Raw genomic sequence first — 21,234 nt, 5'->3', positions numbered from 1 at the left:
CAGATGTTGCTGGGACGCCTGGAAACGGGGTTTTTAATCGTAGAGATTTTGTAACCAGGGACAGAAGTGCAAAACAAGGGGTTCACCAGAGCCAGAAACTGGCAAATAGATGGGATAATGGTTAGTGTTCTCATGGGAAAGTTTTGGGAGTTTTTACTCCCTAAATTCTGAACAGTCCGGAATCTGTTAAAAGTGTTTTGCTCAGTAGATTTTCTTGTTGTGTCAACGTTGCTTTCTTGGAGAGAGGTTTCTCTGGAGGTTTGTCTCCAGCTCCGGTTTCCAAGCCAAGTATTCCAGTCCCAGTTGGGCCATGCCGTGCTGCGACTCTCGAGTAGACCTTGACTTTCCTTCACTTGTTATTCCTTGTTCCTGTTTCAAGTTTGCCTCAGCTTTGACAACCTTGCTGCCTTGATTGCTACGGAGTATTTCCAGTGGATTGAACTCTGTTTTCTGCCAGCCTTGTTTCCCAGTTTCAACTCATGGACACTTTGATTACTTCTCATTCGAGTTCTCATTGTGGATTATAATATTGGACCTTTTCCTTTACCCACTTGGAACTACCATTGACTTTCTAAAAAGAACTATTCCTTACTCAGACTCTATACCTAATTTCCTTTGGATATATAATTGCTTTAATAAAGATATAGTGTGTCATATTGGCTCTAGTCTGGTTTTCGAGTGCTCATGCTGCCTTGGGGTGCAACAATGGGTGACCGTGGAAGACAATGATCTGTTAGAGCTAGAGAGTATAAATCTTCCATTTGGATGGCATGCATAGTTGGATATACAAAAGGAGAAACCAACAGGCATGTTCAACGACCACTTTATACGGAAGCCAATCTTAAACACTTGGAATAGATACAAAAAAAGAATTTACATAACGACATTACATAAAAAATGTCTGATGAAGCTGAATGCCCTCACCAGATCCTGCCCTCTTGAAACGTCCTCCAGGGCTACCATCTCTAATGTCTTTGGAGCCCACCTCAGGTGGCATCAACAGATTCCTGGTTTTGGCCCTGAAATCTCAAGTGTCTCTTCATCCTTCTGGCCAGACTTACACAAGCACATGGAACCATAACACAGAAGGGCTAGCGAGGAATAGCACAGATCTCAAAATAGTGAGGCTGCAAAGTTCCCCCCCAAATAGGTGTCGTGTTCACATTTTTGGTTCTTTCTGCCAAGTGGAAGGTGAACGCCTGCAGAAGGTTGGAGAAGAACAGGAACATCTCTGTCTTTGCTAGATTTTCTCCCAAGCACACTCGATGCCCTGCAGAAAGAATGAGACAAACAATAAAAATCAAATTGTCTGGAAAAGTTTAAGCTAATTTTTTTAATAATTTTCCTCATTTACCTGACTCTTCTATTTTCCCCCTGTTTGTCCTCAGCAAAATGGAATGATAGGAGTTGTAGTTTTACAAGTTCCTCCTCCTTCTCTGCCAAGGATTGTTGGTGCCTCACCAAGCTACAGCTCCCAGAATTTCATAGCATTGAACCATGGCAATTAAAGTGATGTCAAACTGCATTAATTCTACAGTGTAGAGCCATAACTCCCTGGGTTCTGCCAAGTTGTGTTAGTTGTTGTTCCTTTGACATCCACTCATTCAGTTCTTGGGAAGGAGGTCTTTGCCATGATTTCTTGGATCTACATTGGACTCTTCTTAGGATATGTGTGTCTATTACTTGGAATACCAATTTTCTCCAGTCTCTTATTAAATATGCTAAAAAAAATTAGTACTACATTTTACAGATAGACTACAAATATTGCAGGGTAGGAAGGAAGCAAGTGGGACAAAACATGGAAGGTTCATCACCGCCAATGTTTGTCAAAAGGCACCCGTTAAAGATGGAAATAAAATATTGGAGCCCGTTCCAGGAATTGCCATAAAGTAGCTCAGATTGCAAAAATGTCATTTGGATATTTTAAAAAGAATTATATCCCCAATATATTTTCTCCATTTGGAGATGTGCAATGACTACAAAACTGAGAAATGATCAATTTTGTCAAACTTTAAATGATTGATCAGCTATCTAGTGCATCAGGCTGAAAGACAATAAATAAATGAATCAAGGTAAACACATTCTTTGAGAATGTGATAGGTGGTCAGAAGAGTAGCACACAAGACCATTTGGGGGAGGATATCCTTAACATTTGGAGGAAAAATATCCTTAAAAGATAACAAATAAAAATGTTAACAATTTTTGGAAATTCAAAGACTAAAAGAGAATGTAATAACTTTCTCAGGTACCTAAAGAAAATGGTATGAAGGCATCTCGGCAGATAAAATTCCCGTCCTTGTCAAGGAAATGGCCTGGGTTGAATTGAAGAGGTGTCTCCCATTCTTTTGGATCATGCAAGGCAGAAGCTATGTTTGGGAAAATGACTGTACCCTGCAAAGAGATACAACAATAAATAAGGTCTGCCAGCAGAGCTTCACATATTCCCAGACCCAATTGGATTGATCTGTATCTCAGTGGCAAGGAGCACCTAATAATTCAACAATATACACTATGGGAAACTCAAAACTAGACTACTGCAATACAACTATATCCAGAATCCAGTTGGTGACTTATGTATGCATCAGTTACCCTTCAGAAGGGATTGAATTTCTTTGTCCAATGCGGAATGTCTGTATTCAGCTCAATGTCATCAAAGCAGAGCCTTGTGTACTGCGTGTTAAATATTGCAGACTTAGCTACATTTGGTCTTACATTCAGTTATTATTGTTGCTGCCAAGTTGACTTCAACCTATGGTGGCCCTATGAAGGAGAAACCTCCAAGTCACGAAATCATCTACTGCCCTGCTCTAGTTTTATAGATGCAGGGCATTTGTGTCTTCTTTGGTTGACTCTTCCACCTGGAATGTGGTCCTCCTCTTTTCCTGATGCCTTCTGTTTTACTAATTGTCTTTTCTAGTCATATCTTCTCATGATATGGTCGAAGTACCAAAGTCTCAGTTTAGTCATCACAGCTTCAGATATTTGTTTTTTTTTTTTAAAAAAAAAAAAGGTTCCCTTGAACAACAATTGCTTAATTTTGTGTCAAATCTTGATAGACGGTCCCACCCTATATGTAGGACCACCCTTGGATTTGTTTTGGAGTTTGCAACTGGTGCAGAATATGACAACTTGGCTTAATTAGATCATGAACATATGAGATCTGCACTTAAGGAGTTACACAGGTCACCAATTAAATGCTAACCCATTTCAAGGATTTACTTGTGGCTTATGAGGCTCTCTTGAGTTCAGGTTCAAGTCTTGGTTGTTAGCTGCCTTGGGTTCCCTCAGGGAGAAAGGCAGGCTATAAGTAAAGTAAATAATAAAATAATAATAATTTGAGAGATTGTCTTCTACTGTATAGAACATATCATCTTTACATATGCATATACTGCAGTGTAGAGAATTTGTTTCTGGTGAGGAGAAGGGCCATCTCAGAGGTGGCTTCCACTTTTGGAAAAATCTTCCCATTGAGATTAGGTAAACTCACCATGTTGGATCATTTTCCAGATCATGTCTTAATTCTGTCAATTACTCCTGCTTTTGGCGAGCATATAAAAAGATTGGGGCTTTTCACGTGTATTTTATTGTTCTGAGTATTTTGCTATGTTTCCTCTTCTCTCTGCTCTTTTGGTTTTGTTGTACATGGTTTTTAATTATGAACATCTTTGGTATGTTTTTAAAAAAGAAAGGGCACATTTAGAAACATTGACATGCAAATAAACAATAGAAGGAAGGCTGTAAAAGAGCTATTTACCCTTTTAATTGAAAACTGTCGGATCGTTGTATCCTTCACACATAACCTGGGCAGGCCAATGGCAATAATGTTGCTGAAACGCTGGCTCTCGTGAATCACGGCATTGGTATAAGGCAAGCTCTTGCGGTCTTCGTAGCAGATTGTTTGGCCAGGAGCTATGACTGCATCTATTTCCTTCTGAACTTTGGCTGAGAAGAAATAAGCATAATATTTATTAAGGGGAGCACATAAGTTGTCTTTTGAGCTAGGACTGGACGAGCTTCAGCACGCTCTGTGATACCGAAGTTTGGCACTTTTGTATATACAAGAGGATGTAATTGCTGGTTAATGACTGCAGCAGGTATTCCACAGGTACAACCCCTTTTGCTCACATGTCTCAAATTCAAGGCCCACAGGTCAAATCCAACCCGCCATGCAGGACCGGCCCGAGGAAATTCCAAGGGGTAAGCAAATATTTTTTTGCGCCCCCTCCCCTGCGCCGGGCGGCGTGGGAGGCGGGGCCAGGGTGCGCGGCGCGGGAGGTGGGGCCAGACGTGGCCCCGCCTCCCGCGGGGCGTGCCCTGGCGCAGCCAAGCTGCGGCAGGAGTTCTTCCAGGCCGCAGCCTGAAAGGACTCCTGCTGCAGCGGGCGCGCGCCGTGGCCTGGCTGCGCCATGGTGCGCCCCGCAGGAGGCGGGGCCAAACCTGGCCCCGCCTCCGCATCACACGGCCCCGCCTCCGCCAGGTGTGGCCCTGCCTCCCAGGGGCTCAATAGCGCCCCTGGGAAGGTGGCGCCCAACGCGGGGGGTGGCCAGCGTGCCGTGTTGGGCCAGGCCTGCCGCCATGTCATTTTATGTGGTCCTCCAGATGCTAGATTCCAACTCCTGTAATCTTCGTCATTAGACATCATGAGTAGAGCTGATGGGAGTTGTGATGCACTAACATCTATAAGGGTAAAGTTTGTTCAGTTTAGTCAGGATAGTGAGGTTTGAGTTGAGATGCAAGACTTGTGGATAGGATGCCTGACTTTAAAATGTCCTTTAACTTTTCCCCAATCTCAGAGCCACAAGTGCTAAAGGTAAAGGTTTCCCTTGACGTTAAGTCCAGTCATGTCCGACTCTGGGGGTTGGTGCTCATCTCCATTTCTAAGCCGAAGAGCCGGCGTTGTCCGTAGACGCCTCCAAGGTCATGTAGCCGGCATGACTGCATGGAGAGCTGTTACCTTCCCTCAGGAGCTATTGATCTACTCACATTGGCATGTTTTCAAACTGCTAGGTTGGCAGAAGCTGGAGCTAACAGCGGGCGCTCACTCCACTCCCGGGATTTGAACCTGGGACCTTTTGGTCTGAAAGTTCAGCAGCTCAGTGCTTTAACACACTTCGCCACCGGGGCTTCCATCCACAAGTGCTGCTTGGTTGCAATTCCCATTATCCCCAGTCTGCATGATAGATAATCCAAAGTGATGGGATTTGTAATTCAATAACATTGGGGGACCCAAATTGGGTAAAAACTATGGAAAAAACATAGTTGGCCCTCTGTATCCACAGATACATCCTTAAGCTGGAATAGACCTTATCCCCTGACCCCAAATTAAAATAAATGTATAGACTCAAACAGCAGATTTCATAACTATCTATCAGACTAAGATGCACAAAGGCAAAATACCTTTCCAGAAGAAGAGTTCCTCTTTCCCAGTTTCTTACAGCTAGATGGATAAGTTAATGTGTTTGGAATGCCAGGAATTATGTGACAGATGTGTTAAAGCAGCTGTTCAGAACAAACTGGCTCTCTTCAGGTTAAGAAAGGAAAATGAGTTTACCTCTTAAATCAACAGCACTTTTCTAACATTAATGAGGAATGCTCAAGGTAGTTGCATCCAAATTCATAGCTCAAGATGAAATGCGTTTGCTATAGTTCTGGGGCTATTCCACACTATATTATAGCACAAGGATTCCAAAGATTCCTTCTTTGCTGAAGCAATGGATCTGTCTAACTGAGGATTCAAAACGTGCTACATAAGCTAGGTTTCCCAGGCTTTCCATTTGGAAGACAAGATGAAATCTAAAGTGGGATCCTAATGAAATTGTGTAATGTGAAAAGGCTACTAGTCAGTAGGCTTGTGCAATTCGGCTGGACGGCAATCCAGTTTTGGCATCCAAATTTCGTTGGGCACCCAGGTCCATTTCTCAGGAGCTTCGGCTAATAGAAATATCTATTTTCAGTTAGTCAGCCGGAAGATCTGGGAACATCTGGTTAATTGGCGGCAATGGGGAACTTACAAGGCTCCACTTTTTGTTTCTGTGATCTTTTCTTTTCTTCCTTTCAAGGGAGTCTGGGTTTGAGCAATGGTGTTAAGACATATCATAACATTCTTCTATTTATATTGGCCCAACAGGCAGGACTCACAGGGAAACTCCATGCGAGCAGCATGTGGCAGCCTCCTTGTGCGCCACTTGATGTCGAATAGGGGAAGAGGATCCATGACTGGCTGCCACATGGTCCCTTAATGGATAAAAAAATGTGATGGCTAGGCCTTTACTGTTATGGCCCTCTGGCCAAGCGGAACAAGCTGCATTGGCTGAAGGGAATCAACCACTCCAAATCCTTGCACAACCCTACTAATCAAGCAAAATTCAAATGTCCTTGCTTACATTCTTACCTTGTATGTCTGGATAAAGCACCATGTACAACAATGTCCAATTAAGGGTGGTGCTGGATGTCTCTGTCCCACCCAAGAAGAGGTCAAATATACTCTGGATCATGTTGCTTTCATCATAAGGTGTGTTGGCCTGGTCTTCCATCTATAGAACAACAGACGAGAACATATCACATTTCTTTTATGTAACTCATTCCACTATTGCAGATCATTTGGATGCAATTCAGATTTCAAGCAAGCTTCATCCCTCCCCCCAAAAAACTGTTTACTTTTTTTCAGAATACTTTTTAAGCTTCCCATTGTGGTCCTCTAGCCAATTTTGGGTAGGAAGAAGCACATGGCCCACTTATGGTCCTAGGGGCATAATATTGGATCCGAGACACCACAGATGTCTACCCTTGAATTATTCTTGGAGCCAAACTAGTATCATATGATCACAGTATGAATGTCCACATACTTTCTCTAATTGAGCAAGGTAGGAATAAATGAAGTCTTGTGGATCATCTATAGCAGCGATGTCCTGGTGTTTGTTGATCTCCTTCTTTATGAACGAACACACAAAGTCTCTGGCAGACAGCGCCTTCTGGTGAGATCCTGGTATATGGCTCATTAGTGAGGGAAATAAATCATAAATCTGGAAAAGATATATTTCAGAAGAAGGCATGAAAACATACCCACAACACTGAAGTCCTACAAATAATTCTATAATCACTTTTTCTATGAGAAATTCCATGAATATTCAGGTCATTGCAAGAGGCCTCATTCAACCAAAATAGAAGTTTAAATTGATCTCTGTAAAGAACTCAGTTTTTCCCCAGACATTGATCTCTAGATTAAGTTATATTGATCTCTACAAAGAACTCAGTCTCTTCCCAAAGACCCTAACTCCTAGGGATGTAAATTCTTGATTCTTAAATAGTTGTGAAAATTTTGTTTTGACAGCCAAAGAAAACAAATTTTCCTCCACAAATTTCTCCCCTTAGTCAAATGTCCTGTAATCTATATATATAAAAGAGTGATGGCATCAGGGCAGTGGACAAAACAACAAAAGTACAGGCCCCGCAACCTCGAAATTTGACAACACAACCCATCATCCATGCCTCCAGGTTGATACAACAAAAAGAAAAGAAAAATAAAGTCCTAATTAGAGGGAGAGGAATAATTTTTTTATCCAATTGCTGCCAGTTTAGAGGGCTAATCTCTGCCCACTTGGTTGCCTAGCAACCAGCCAAGGGACAGCCAGGCTTCAGTTAGGGGACAGGCTGATTTAGGCCTCACTTAGGCTTCTTCCACAGATTATCTGATTTTAACTGGATTATATGGCAGTGTAGACTCAAGGCCCTTCTACACAGCTATATAACCCATTTATAATCTTATATTATCTGCTTTGCACTGGATTATCTTGACTCCACACTGCCATATAATCCACTTCAGTGTGCATTTTATACAGCTGTGAAGAAGGGGCCTCATATAATCCAGTTCTAAGCAGATAATTTAAGATTATCAATATACAGTAGAGTCTCACTTATCCAACATAAACAGGCCGGCAGGATAAGTGAATATGTTGGATAATAAGAAGGGATTCAGGAAAAGCCAATTAAACATCAAATTAGGTAATCGTTTTACAAATTAAGCACCAAAGCATCATATTATACAACAAATTTGACAGAAAAAGTAGTTCCATGCGCAGTAATGCTATGTAGTAATTACAGTAGAGTCTCACTTATCCAACACTCGCTTATCCAATGTTCTGGATTATCCAATGCATTTTTGTAGTCAATGTTTTCAATATATTGTGATATTTTGGTGCTAAATTCATAAATACAGTAATTACTACATAGCATTACTGTGTATTGAACTACTTTTTCTGCCAAATTTGTTGTCTAAGATGATATTTTGGTGCTTCATTTGTAAAATCATAACCTAATTTGATGTTTAATAGGCTTATCCTTAATGCCTCCTTATTATCCAACATATTCGCTTATCCAATATTCTGCCAGCCTGTTTATGTTGGATAAGTGAGACTCTACTGTACTGTATTTACAAATTTACCACTAAAATATCACAATGAATTTAAAACACTGACTACAAAAACATTGATTATGAAAAGGCAGACTGCGTTGGATAATCCAGAACATTATATACGTGAATGTTGGATAAGTGAGATTCTACTTTAATATGAAATAATTACTGGGATAGAATAATGCAGAACAATATAATCTCTAAAACCAGGACAGTAAATAAACAGGGGAATTCCACACAGGAAACAATCAGGGCCAGCTAACACCTCCCAACAAAGTATTCCCATCATCAAAGTCTGGCAAATCCTGTTTTCTCAGGGCCACAGACAATAGAAGCACATAAAATATTGCAAACAACACCACTCTGAAAACAAGGGAATTCCAGACAGGAAAGAATCAGGGCCAGCTAACACCTCCCAACAAAAAATTCACTCAGGGAGGAAACAGCCAGGCTTTAAAGCTGCAAGGCCATTACATCCTAATCATTTTTCCTAATTGCAGCATTCATACTTGCCTCCAACAGACAAAAAAAACCAATCAGAAATATTGTATATTCACAACCTTTAGGAAATAATATCCCCTGATGGCGCAGCATGTTAAAGCGCTGAGCTGCTGAACTTCTGGACTGAAAGGCCACAGGTTTGAATTGGGGGAGCAGAGAGAGCCCCCACTGTTAGCCCCAGCTTCTGCCAACCCAGAAGTTCAAAAACATGCAAATGTGAGTGCATCAATAGGTACTGCTCCGGCGGGAAGGTAATGCCGCTCTATGCAGTCATCCCACATGACCTTGGAGGAGTCTATGGACAACGCTGGCTCTTCGGCTTAGAAATGGAGATGAGCACCAACACTCTGAGTCAGACATGACTGGACTTAATGTCTGGGGAAAACCTTTACCCTTTACCTTAACTACCACCAGTTCCTCAATACTTTATTTCCCATACCACCATATTTTGCCACAGCAACGCGTGGCCGGGCACAGCTAGTGTCATAAAATAATTATTCTACAGATAAAACATGTGGGTTTTTATGCAAACCCCCCCCCCCCATAGAAACCACTTTTCTGCACAGAAACACATTTTCTGCACAGAAACACATTTTCTGCACAAAAAATCACATATTCTTCTTTAGATAATTTCTTCTGTGACACTTTAGGATATTGGAACATTCCGAGAAAATGGTGCAAAATGCTCACTATTTTGTCATTTTGTCATTTTTTCTGGTGGGGCTTTTTCAACCTAGGAACGAATGTTTATGAATATTCTTCCCACCTCTACCTTGTATATCCCTTAGGAACATTTAACGCCTGTCTTGTTTCTGAAATCTTTCCAAGTAGTGCATTTGAGGAAGTAGATTTAGTCCCCTTCTACACTGCCACATGTACAGAGGAAAAATTGTTTGAGGCGACAGACAATGCAGTCGCTGGTGCCCGTTTTTGGTCAAAAGATATTTAGCCGCTTGTGCTCCTTCTATTTTTATTTAATTTATGCAATGCTTTTGATAGGAAATAAATAAACACTGCCATATAAAATCCAGATTATCTGCTTAGAACTGGATTATATGGCAGTGTAGATTTATATCATCCAGTTCAAAGCAGATAATGTGGATTATCTGCTTGATAATCTGGATTAAACGGCAGTGTAGAAGGAGCCGCAGTCTACAAAAGCTTATGCTATCAACTTATTTTTCTGTTAATCTCTAAGGTCCTACAAAATCCCTTTGCATACAGACATTCCAGACTAATGCAGTTATTTCTTTAAAGACAATGCGGTCGCTGTTGCCCGCTTTTGGTCTAAAACTATTTAGCTGTTTGTGATTCCTTTATCACTTTTGGACTTGTTTGTTATGCTAATGTTTTTGACACGAAATAAATAAATAAAATCTTTAAATTCTTTCCAATAATATGGTATCTTAGGTCCCTTCTATACTGCCATATAAATCAGGTTATCAAGTTGGATAATCCAGATTATCTCATTTGAACTGGATTATATGAGTCTACACTACCATATAATCAAGTTCAAAGCAGATAATCTGGATTTTATATGGCAGTGTAGAGGTGGCCTTAGTCGCCTTACTTCAGGAGACAGATAGGGAGAAGGAAAAAATGTTGCTTACAAAGTGTGGAAGACTACCACCAAATTTAAAGATAGGCTCCATGGCTTCCAGCAGCTGGTGAAAAGTTTCATCCTCATTGGAAAAGCGATGTCCAAAGACCACAGCACAAATCACATTTGAAACTGCGAGAGTGAGGGCAAAGGAAGGGTTCGTCGGCTTTCCTGCAGATGGACGAATCATGAGCCAATCTTACTAGAATAGTACAGAACATCCTACAAGAATGGTCCACAACTTCTCTAATTCTTCATTATTTTTACCTCAAAGTCTGTTAGACAGCTTGGCCATTTATATATAATCCATTAATATAGTACCCAGCAGAGAATCCATCTGGGCCTGGGGCTTTGTTTATTTTGGATTTATCTACAGGTTTAATGAGCTCATCCATTATAAGCAATCTATCCAGATCTTTTTTCATTTCCTCAGTAATTTTGGGATATTCATTTCACCTAAATGTTGATCAATTTCTCTTGTGTCAGTCTGGTTTCTTTTGTAAAGATTTCTATAGTAATTTTCAAAAAAAAATGAATTTGTTTCATATTTGTGACTATTTTTCCTTTGTCTCTTATCCTTACGACAAATTGTCTGTTCTTGTTCTCTTTCAGTTGCCACACCAGCAATTTCCCTGGTTTATTTTCATTTTCTAAAAATTTGTGCATATTGTAAATAATTTTCCTTTCAATCTCACAATTAACAGTTCATATTGCTGTTGCAGTTATTTATCTATTTATTTATTTGCCCCATTTATACCCCGCCCTCCTCACCCCAAAGGGAACTCAAGGCGGCTTACACATGGCAACTATTCAATACCTCATCACATGCAAAAAGCTCAAAATAAATCAAATTAAAAAAATACATTCTTAACAGTTAAAGTAACAATGCATTCAACATTAACAAATCCCGCTGTGTTATTTTCTATCTAACCTGCCCGTCTTTAATTCATTTTCTTTTATCTAGTTTAGGATGTCTGCTAGTGCTTTCTTTTCCCTTTAAATCAAATGGAGTTTTGTTTGATCAATAACCCTCTTACTACCGATTTCCCAGCATCCCAAACAATCCTATCCAAAATGTCATCTTTTAAGTTACCATATATACTCGAGTATAAGCCGACCCGAATATAAGCCGAGGCACCTAATTTTACCACAAAAAAACTGGGAAAACGTTGACTCCAGTATAAGCCAAGAGTGGTAAATTTCAGAAATAAAAATAGATACCAATAAAATTACATTAACTGAGGTATCAGTGGGTTAAATGTTTTTGAACATTTACATAAAGCTCAAATTTAAGATAAATTTGTCCAACTCTGATCAAATCATTATTCACATCTTCTTCAATGTAAATGTGCTTATGTATCCTTTTAATAATACTAGAGTAAAATAATACATGTAATAATAATAATAATAATAATAATAAATACAGGAAAATAATACATGTAATAATAAATAGAGTAAAATAATAAATGCAATAATAATAATAATATCAGAGTGAAATAATAAATGTAATAATAATAATAATAATAATAATAAAGTAAAATAAATGTAATAGTAGCAACAATAATAGAGAAAAATAATAAATGTAATAATACCAATAATAATAGAGAAAAATAATAAATGTGCCATATTTTCTCGAGTATAAGCTGACCCAAACATAAGCCAACTAGGACCCTCACCCGAGTATAAGCCAAGGGGGGCTTTTTCAGTCTTAAAAAAGGGCTGAAAAACTAGGCTTATACTCGAGTATATACAATATCTTTCAGATAATTGTGTATACCATATACAGTAGAGTCTCATCCAACATAAACGGGCCAGCAGAACGTTGGATAAGCGAATATATTGGATAATGAGGAGAGATTAAGAAAAAGCCTATTAAACATCAAAATAGGTTATGATTTTACAAATTAAGCACCAAAACATCACATTTTACAACAAATTTGACAGAAAAAGTAGTTCAATACGCAGTAAAGCTATGTAGTAATTACTGTATTTACGAATTTAGCACCAAAATATCATGATTTATTGAAAACATTGACTACAAAAAGGCGTTGGATAATCCAGAACGTTGGATAAGCGAGTGTTGGATAAGTGAGACTCTACTGTATTATCTTGTTTTGATTTTGGGATCTTTCAACATATGATTGTTTATATTTATCCTCCAGGGTTTTCTCTCTGACTCCTTCAGAGTTTTCTCTTTTTGGATCATCCATGGAAAGGCATTTTTGATACAATTGACGTTTGGGATTTGTGCTTGTTTTGTTATATTTTAACTGTATTATTTGGGAAGGGGAGAAAAAAAGAGTTTCAGACTGAACATGAACAAAAGTTTATATATGCTTCAGTCATTGAAGAGTACCTTTGGTTGCTCTGAAGTTTTCCACCAGGTGGTAGGCTTCCTCCTGGATCTGGTATTCCAGGCTTCTCTTCCCCAGACCCAAGTTCTTCAAAGTCATAATGGAAAAGCGTCTCTGATGCTTCCATGTTCTGCCGGTTGACAGTAAAATACCTGAAGTCATTCAAAACCAAAAATAGGCTAATTCTATTACCAATTACACATTGGGATTTTGAGTGCAGAATCCAAGTCCCAGAATACTATGATATAAGTGAGCTATTGATGTGCTAACACCTAGATCAATGATGGGCAACCTTTTGCACTTGGTGTGTCAAAATTCACCAAAAAACCTAGCATGACTTGGGTGGTGTGTCACTTCGAGAAGAAAAAACCATAATTTCGCAATATGTATAGTTTAAATAACAAAAATATATAATTGTAATATATAACTGTACTCAAAAACTATTTACTACCATTATTTCCATGTACAACAATCTATGGTACCTCTTGCAGTTTCCACGCTGATTTCTCTCTATTCTAGTTTCAATGTAGTCATGAATAATGAATAATATAAAAATAATATAATAGTAATAATATGATAATATACTACAATAATAATAATAGAATAATAATAGAATATATATTATATATATATATATATATATATATATATATATATATATATATATATAAAAGAGTGATGGAATCCCGGCGACCTACAAAACAACAAAACTAAAGGCCCCCCAACCTCGAAATTTGACAACACAACCCATCATCCACGCCTCCAGGTTGATATAACCAAAAGAAAAGAAAAATAAAGTCCTAATTAGAGGGAGAGGAATAATTGTTTTTATCCTATTGCTGCCAGTTAGAAGGCTAAGCTCCACCTACTTGGTCTCCTAGCAACCCACTCAGCCCAGGGGACCCTTTACCTAACTACCACCAATTCCTCAATACTTTATTTCCCATACCACCAGACTTCGCCACAGCAATGTGTGGCTGGGCACAGCTAGTATATTTATATAAATGCAATGTGCATAATTCCCATGGAGTAAACAACAAAACCACTGGACCAAATCACACCAAATTTGGCCACAAAAGACATAGTCATCCAATCAATCTGCATGCAGCAGCGTGTCAGCAAAAATGGCTAGGCGTGTCAGTACTGACACACGTGTCATAGGTTGGCCATCACTGATATAGATTCATGCTTCTCACGATATCTGGGACCAGACTAAAATGTTGTTTGTTGGCTTTAACACTTCCTTTCCTGTGCAACTCTCCACAGACCCATGCCTCACAAACCAGCAGCAATCCACAGACCGTGTCAGCTCTTGAAAGCTATTGAACTCAAACAGGCTCACACAGACAGCTCCGTGGAAACGCTTTATTGAGGACCTTCTTTTCAAGCTGAAAACAAGCTGAAACTGACGTGTTCCCACCAAACCCTGAGTATATCCGCTTCCTACCTTCCCCCCTCCCCACATTCACACGTATCTGTTATATGACCCTTTTCCCAGGCTTGAAAAATCAGAGCTGGCCATAAAACCCATCCCTGGCCAGATGGTCCTTATCATTTAGATTATCTCCCACCCCCCTATTGCTCTGGCAGGACGTGGAGAGTACACTTGTTATGAATGCTGGGCTATCACGTCCTGACAGACCATCACTTTGAAAATACCTGTCCTACTACAGCATCCCTTTCACATGACATCATGTGCATCCAACTACTAGTTTGCCTACCCACATCCCCAATGGTTCTCCCATCCTTAGATTTTAACAGGTAAAACCCTTCAATGGTGCTCAATCCCATTCCAATCACCTCCATTAATTCAAGGGATCCCTCCCATGTCTCTGATAATGTGTCGGTAGTAACGGGACATAAAGGGATGGGATTATCCCTCTTCTCTCTCCCTTCCTCTTTCTATTCCAAAACTATAAGTTTTCCACTTATTATATATATAAATATATCTTTTCCTTCTTGTCAGACTACACAGAGAAGCCATTGAAATCCACAAGCATGTGGACAACTTCAACAGAAAGGAGGAAACCATGAAAATGAACAAAATCTGGCTACCAGTATTTAAAAACTCAAAAATCAAAACAGTAGGTGGGAAGCAACACTCTGAGGGCAGAGGAGCCCCAAGGACAGCTAATGACTGAACAAAGGATGCCCCTCAGGTAAGAGACAAACCTTTCCAACGCTAATTAGGGTGATTAACTGAAACATTAATGCTAGCTTCCAACTGACAAAAGGCTCTTTTCACACCCTGGACTCTCCACAGATATATATTTTTTCTTTTCCTTGCCTAGTTTATCCATGCCTCACAACCTCTGAGGATGCTTGCCATACATGTGGGTGAAACATCAGGAGAGAATACTTCTGGAACATGGCCACACAGCCCGAAAGACATACAACAATCCTGTATCTTTTCCTTTTGCATAGTTTTAATGATTTCATTAAATTTTAATGATTAATAATTGTACAATTGCACTAAAATAAATAACAAAGAGCAATAGTGAAGAACAGCAAGGTATTGAGAGTGGGCAGAAGTATGATTGTGGGACCACAGAATAGTGAATCTGTGCAATTGTGCTATTGGAGAGATATGTTATATTGAAGATGTTCAACCCAATCGGGCATGGGAAAACATGGGCCCTCCAGGTGTTTTGGACTTCAACTCCCACAATTCCTACCGTGTTTCCCCGAAAATAAGACCTCCCCAAAGAATAAGACCTAGCAGGGTTTTGGGGGGATTGCCAAATATAAGGCCTCCCCTGAAAGTAAGACCTAGCAATTAAGGCTGCAGCAGAGTTCCATTGGGAAGCATGGCTGCAGGGCAGAAGCAGCACTCATTCATACACCGGAGGGAGGGAGGGAGGGAGGGAGAGAAAGTGCTTGCTGGCCTTGCCTTGCCTTGCCTTGCCTGTCCCCCAGCCTCCGTGGCTGCTGCTGCGCTGCCCTTTCTTCCTTCCGAGAGAAGGCTCCGTTCCTGGCCCTGCTCCCTTTGCCCCCAAGGGTTCTGATTGGCTCCTGGAGCCAGGGCAAGGGAGGGTGGGAGGGAAGGAAGGAAGAGGGCTTTCCACTCGTCCTGCTCTTTCTGTTTCTTAAAGGTACAGGACGCATAGGGATTCTCCTCTCATCCTTATTCCAATCCTATGCCATGAAACTGATTATTTTATACTATTATTCTATTACCATATTATTATCATCATATCTGTTACTATTATTATATCCCATTATTATATTATCCTATTAATATATTTTATATCATTATATTATATTTTTTCTATTATGATTATTATATCATTATATTATTATTCTATTATTATTCTATTATATTTTCATATTATTATATTATTCTGTTATTATTATATTCTATTTTATATTATCCTGTTAATATATTTTATATCATTATATTCTATACTATTATTCTATTATATTATCATATTATTATTTTATTATTAGCATATTCTGTTTTATTATTATATTCCATATTATATTATCCTATTAATATATTTTATATCATTCTATTCCATTCTATTATTCTATTATATTATTATATTATTATTATATTATTATGCTATTCTGTTATTATATCCCATTATTATATTATCCTATTAATACCATATTATTATTATATTCTGTTATTTTTATATCCTATTATTATATTATCTCAATATATTGTATATCATTATATTATTATTATATTATCATATTATTATTATAGTATATTATATTATTCATCATTCATGACTACATTGAAACTAGAATAGAGAGAAATCAGCATGGAAACCTTGTGAAACCTAAACTGCAAGAGGTACCATAGATTGTTGCACATGTAAATAATGGTAGTAACAAGAAATTCTTGATAGGATTCATAGTTTGTCTGGTTATGCTGGTTTGTGATGACAACTACTTTACAGTATATAATAAATGTTCATTTTGTTGTTCAACAATAAGTGTGAGCTCTTCTTCATGGAAAAATAAGACATCCCCTGAAAATAAGACCTAGTGTATCTTTGGGAGCAAAAATTAATATAAGACCCTGTCTTATTTTCGGGGAAACAGGGTAACAGCCTACCAGCTGTTAGGAATTGTGGGAGCTGAAGTCCAAAACACCTGGAGGGGCCCAAGTTTGCCCATGTCTGATTTAAATACATTAACACAACAGTGGCAGATGAGCAGTTGGTGTGATAAAGTCCAGAGACTCCACCTTAACAGCTACTATCACAACCCTATAATGAGAATGTTTACATCAAAGAAATGGGTGTGAGATGGCCTTGCCTTTATTATTTGCCAGAGCCTTGAAAAAAGGGAGGACCGGGCGGCCAGCAACGTCTTCTGGGTGAGTGGTGAGACCAGCCTTCACTGCGTGGAATCCATTCAGCATAATCACAGGGAAGGGTCCGAGCCACAATGTATAGATGTCCCCGTAGGATTTTGCAGCCTGTAGGGAAAAATATCAGGAATGCCTAGGTGATTCTGGACTCTCATCTTGACCTGAAGGATTTCCAAGCCAATTATATTCAAGTAGAGTGGGCCATGAGAGGCTTAATTTTGAATTACTGTATATACTTGAGTATAAGCCTAGTTTTTCAGCCCTTTTTTTAAGACTGAAAAAGCCCCCCTCAGCTTATACTCAGGTAAGGGTCCTGGTTGGCTTATATTTGGATCAGCTTATACTCGAGAATATATGGTACATTTATTATTTTTCTCTATTATTATTGGTATTATTACATTTATTATTTTTCTCTATTATTGTTGCTACTATTACATTTATTTTACGCTATTTTTATTATTATTATTAATACATTTATTATTTCACTCTGATCTTATTATTATTATTGCATTTATTATTTTACTCTATTATTACTTGTATTATTTTCCTGTATTTATTATTATTATTACATGTATTATTTTACTCTATTATTATTAAAAGGATACATAAGCACATTTACATTGAAGAAGATGAGAATAATGATTTGATCAGAGTTGGACAGTCTTATCTTAAATTTGAGCTTTATGTACAGTAGAGTCTCACTTATCCAACATAAACGGGCCGGCAGAATGTTGGATAAGCGAATATGTTGGATAATAAGGAGGCATTAAAGAAAAGCCTATTAAACATCAAATTAGGTTATGATTTTACAAATTAAACACCAAAACATCATGTTATACAACAAATTTGACAGAAAAGGTAGTTCAATACGCAGTAATGCTATGTAGTAATTACTGTATTTACGAATTTAGCACCAAAATATCATGATGTATTGAAAACATTGACTACAAAAATGCGTTGGATAATCCAGAACGTTGGATAAGCGAGTGTTGGATAAGTGAGACTCTACTGTAAATATTCAAAAACATTTAACCTACTGATGCCTCAATTAATGTAATTTTATTGGTACAGTAGAGTCTCACTTATCCAAGCCTTGCTTATCCAAGCCTCTGGATTATTCAAGCCATTTTTGTAGTCAATGTTTTCAATATATCGTGATATTTTGGTGCTAAATTAGTAAATACAGTAATTACAACATAACATTACTGCATATTGAACTTCTTTTTCTGTCAAATTTGTTGTATAACATGATGTTTTGGTGCTTAATTTGTAAAATCATAACCTAATTTGATGTTTAATAGGCTTTTCCTTAATCCCTCCTTATTATCCAAGATATTTGCTTATCCAACATTCTGCCAGCCCGTTTAGCTTGGATAAGTGAGACTCTACTGTATCTATTTTTATTTCTGAAATTTACCACCCTCAGCTTATACTGGAGTCAATGTTTTCCCAGTTTTTTTTGTGGTAAAATTAGGTGCCTCGGCTTATATTCAGGTCGGCTTATATTCGAGTATATACGGTAATTAATTTCAGCTTAGTTTTGAATCTTCATCACTCTGAATATGCTCAGCTATTCGAACTCTCCTCTTTAGTTTTGTTTTCCATCCCTCTTATCATCCTCCTCTGAACCTGATCAAACTTATCTATACTTCTAATAAGATTTTTTTCATCTTGTCCGAAGCGAATTGAGACAGGTCCCACATGGTATTAGAGAATCAGCGATCTACAGAGATATTGCCCAGGGGATGCCTGGATGTGTTACCATCCTGCCGGGAGGCTTCTCTCATGTCATTGCGTGGGTAGCTAGGGCTGACAGATGGGAGCTCACCTTGTCTCACAGATTTGAACCTTCAACCTTCAGGTCAACAGTTCAGCTGGCACAAGGGTTAAACCCATTCTAATGAGATGCCCATAACTGTATGTAGCACTCCAGAGGAGGTGTGACCAAAGCAGAATATAGGTTGCAGCACCTCACTCCTGGCTCATGTTTAATATATAATCAACAATAATCATGGTGGTGCAGCAAGTTAAACCACTGAGCTGCTGAACTTGCTGACTGAAAGAAAGGTTGGCAGTTTGAATCCGGGGAGCGGGGTGAGCTCCCGCTGTTAGCCCCAGCTTCTGCCAACCTAGCAGTTCGAAAACATGCAAATGTGAATAGATCAATAGGTACCACTCCAGCGGGAAGGTAACAGCGCTCCATGCAGCCATGCCGGCCAGATTACCTTGAAGGTGTCTATGGACAACGCTGACTCTTCGGCTTAGGAATGAAAATGAACACCAACCCCCAAAGTCAGACACGACTAGACTTAACATCATGGAAAAAACTTTACTTTTTACTGCTGAGCCAAGTATCCTTCATTCTACACCTGTGGATTGGATTTATTTATTTATTTGGTCTAAATGTAGAATTTGTTTGATTGATTTTATTACTTTTAACCCAGTTTTCTAGCTTATCAGTTCCTGTCTTCAAGTGCACTACCCACTTCTCCATATATTCGATAAGAATTCCCTTTAGCCCATCACCTAAATCAGTGATAAAAATATATTTAACAAACAGAACCCTGCAGCACTCAGCTTGAAACCTCCTCCTAATTTGAAGTTATGTGAATAAATAGGTTATAATAAAAGTTGATACTTAAATAATACAAACTAGATAAGTCATCCTATTGCAAACAGCACTAATTTAAAACACTTCAACACATAAAACAAAGGGCCCCTGGGCAGTGCCTGGTATAAGAACAAGTAGCCCACCAAATCTTTAGAACACACCAAGACCACAAGTGCCATGTAGCAATACATGTCCAAGTAATTTTTCTTATCTGTCTCCCCTTTCATTTTAGCATTCAGTCATCTGATCAAAGTTTGAAAGAACAAATACCTCAGCCAAAACTTCACGGGAAAATTTGAGGTATTTCAGCTGCCATAAGCATCCAAGGAAAGGTATAGGATCTGGTCCAGGAGGATAATGTCTTTTTCTTTCTTGCAGCTTTACAAACTGGATCAAGAAAAAGCACAGACAAAATATAATAAGTATGTAACTTAACTCCAACATTGTCATGCCACAATAAAAACACCCCGTGGTTCGTGTGGCGTAAAATGTAGCTGCTCGCTCAATTAGCTCTTTCTCACGGGTGTAAATCTCGTGTCTCTTCTTGCCCTCCTCCTTCAGCACACTCCCTTCCCATCACACGTGGAATTGCTCTAAGCGTTGTCCTGTGTTGAAGCAAGTCCCGTCGGAGAAAGTGAGAAATGCACATTAATCCTTAACAACTCCAGGTGTGGCTTAACAACTACACCTGAAACATCAGCTCATTGAAAAGAACTGGGAGGCAAAACCTATTGTCTAGATTGCAAGTGTTTCTTGGTTATTGATTTATTTCTAATATTTGATGCTTTTTCTGGGAGGGTTTCATGACATAAGGATTTCCTAAGCCCATCTCTTCATGAGACAAATAAAATGAAATCATCACCTTGAACCCACAATGAGCAGCCCAAATGACATAGGGCGCATTGCGTGAACAGGGTGATAACTCTTTGTCGGATCCCAAGATACACAACAACTATCCTTTTGGAACATAAAAGGTCACAACTTCATTAGTTACAGTTGTAATATGGTTGTCTTATCACATGGGTTCTGGATCAAGTAATCGATTAACCTGACTGTTGATTGATGAAACAGCAAAGCAGCCCAAGCTGAAGCCTTATCATGACAAGGGAAGCAGGGCCATAGCCAGAAAAAAAAATTGGGAGGGGTTTTGAAAATTTCGGGGGGGGGGGTTGAACCCCTGACCCACCCACCCCCCGGGTTCAGACCTGTCAATATCTGCTTGAGATAGTGCCTGGAGGGACTCTTAATGTTTTACATCTCATAGACTTAGCATGAGGATTTGGTTAACCAATTAAAATTCATGAGTAAACCAGGTTTTTTTTTAACCTGAAAAATTGGGGGGGGGGTGAACCCTTAAATCCCCCCCCCCTCGATACAGACCTGAAGGGAAGCTACCACTTGGAAGACAGTCAGAGGCGGTCCAACCGCCGGGCGAGG

At 39.0% G+C, this 21,234-nt stretch overlaps 1 protein-coding gene across 2 annotated transcripts; it reads right to left on the bottom strand.

Moving 5' to 3' along the window:
* Positions 1–807: 807 nt before the first annotated feature.
* On the bottom strand, positions 808–20,444 carry LOC100566891 (cytochrome P450 2J6). 2 transcript variants are annotated; one of them, XM_016995701.2, is made up of 10 exons: positions 20,319–20,442; positions 20,068–20,184; positions 17,132–17,294; positions 12,868–13,017; positions 10,522–10,682; positions 6,846–7,022; positions 6,392–6,533; positions 3,755–3,942; positions 2,250–2,391; positions 808–1,270 (listed from the first exon to the last, which is right to left on the bottom strand). In XM_016995701.2, the coding sequence occupies exons 3-10, from the start codon at positions 17,235–17,237 to the stop codon at positions 1,092–1,094; spliced, it is 1,245 nt and encodes a 414-aa protein (XP_016851190.2). In that variant the 5' UTR covers positions 17,238–17,294; positions 20,068–20,184; positions 20,319–20,442; the 3' UTR covers positions 808–1,091. The 2 variants fall into 2 exon arrangements, with proteins under 2 accessions (XP_016851190.2, XP_008114465.3); XM_008116258.3 differs by having other exon boundaries at positions 20,068–20,444.
* Positions 20,445–21,234: the final 790 nt, after the last annotated feature.

This window comes from Anolis carolinensis, chromosome 3, assembly GCF_035594765.1.
Source record: "Anolis carolinensis isolate JA03-04 chromosome 3, rAnoCar3.1.pri, whole genome shotgun sequence".
Taxonomy (NCBI): Eukaryota; Metazoa; Chordata; class Lepidosauria; order Squamata; family Dactyloidae; genus Anolis; species Anolis carolinensis.
This window is presented reverse-complemented; position numbering and strand designations above follow the sequence as displayed.

Coding starts and splice junctions, on each gene's coding strand:
- LOC100566891 (XM_008116258.3), bottom strand. CDS start 20,247: ATGACAATGTTGGAGTTAAGTTACATACTTATTATATTTTGTCTGTGC. Junction 17,295..20,067: donor CCCGTGAAGTTTTGGCTGAG/GTATTTGTTCTT, acceptor TTTTCCCTACAG/GCTGCAAAATCCTACGGGGA. Junction 2,392..3,754: donor GACAGTTTTCAATTAAAAGG/GTAAATAGCTCT, acceptor ATCTCTTTGCAG/GGTACAGTCATTTTCCCAAA.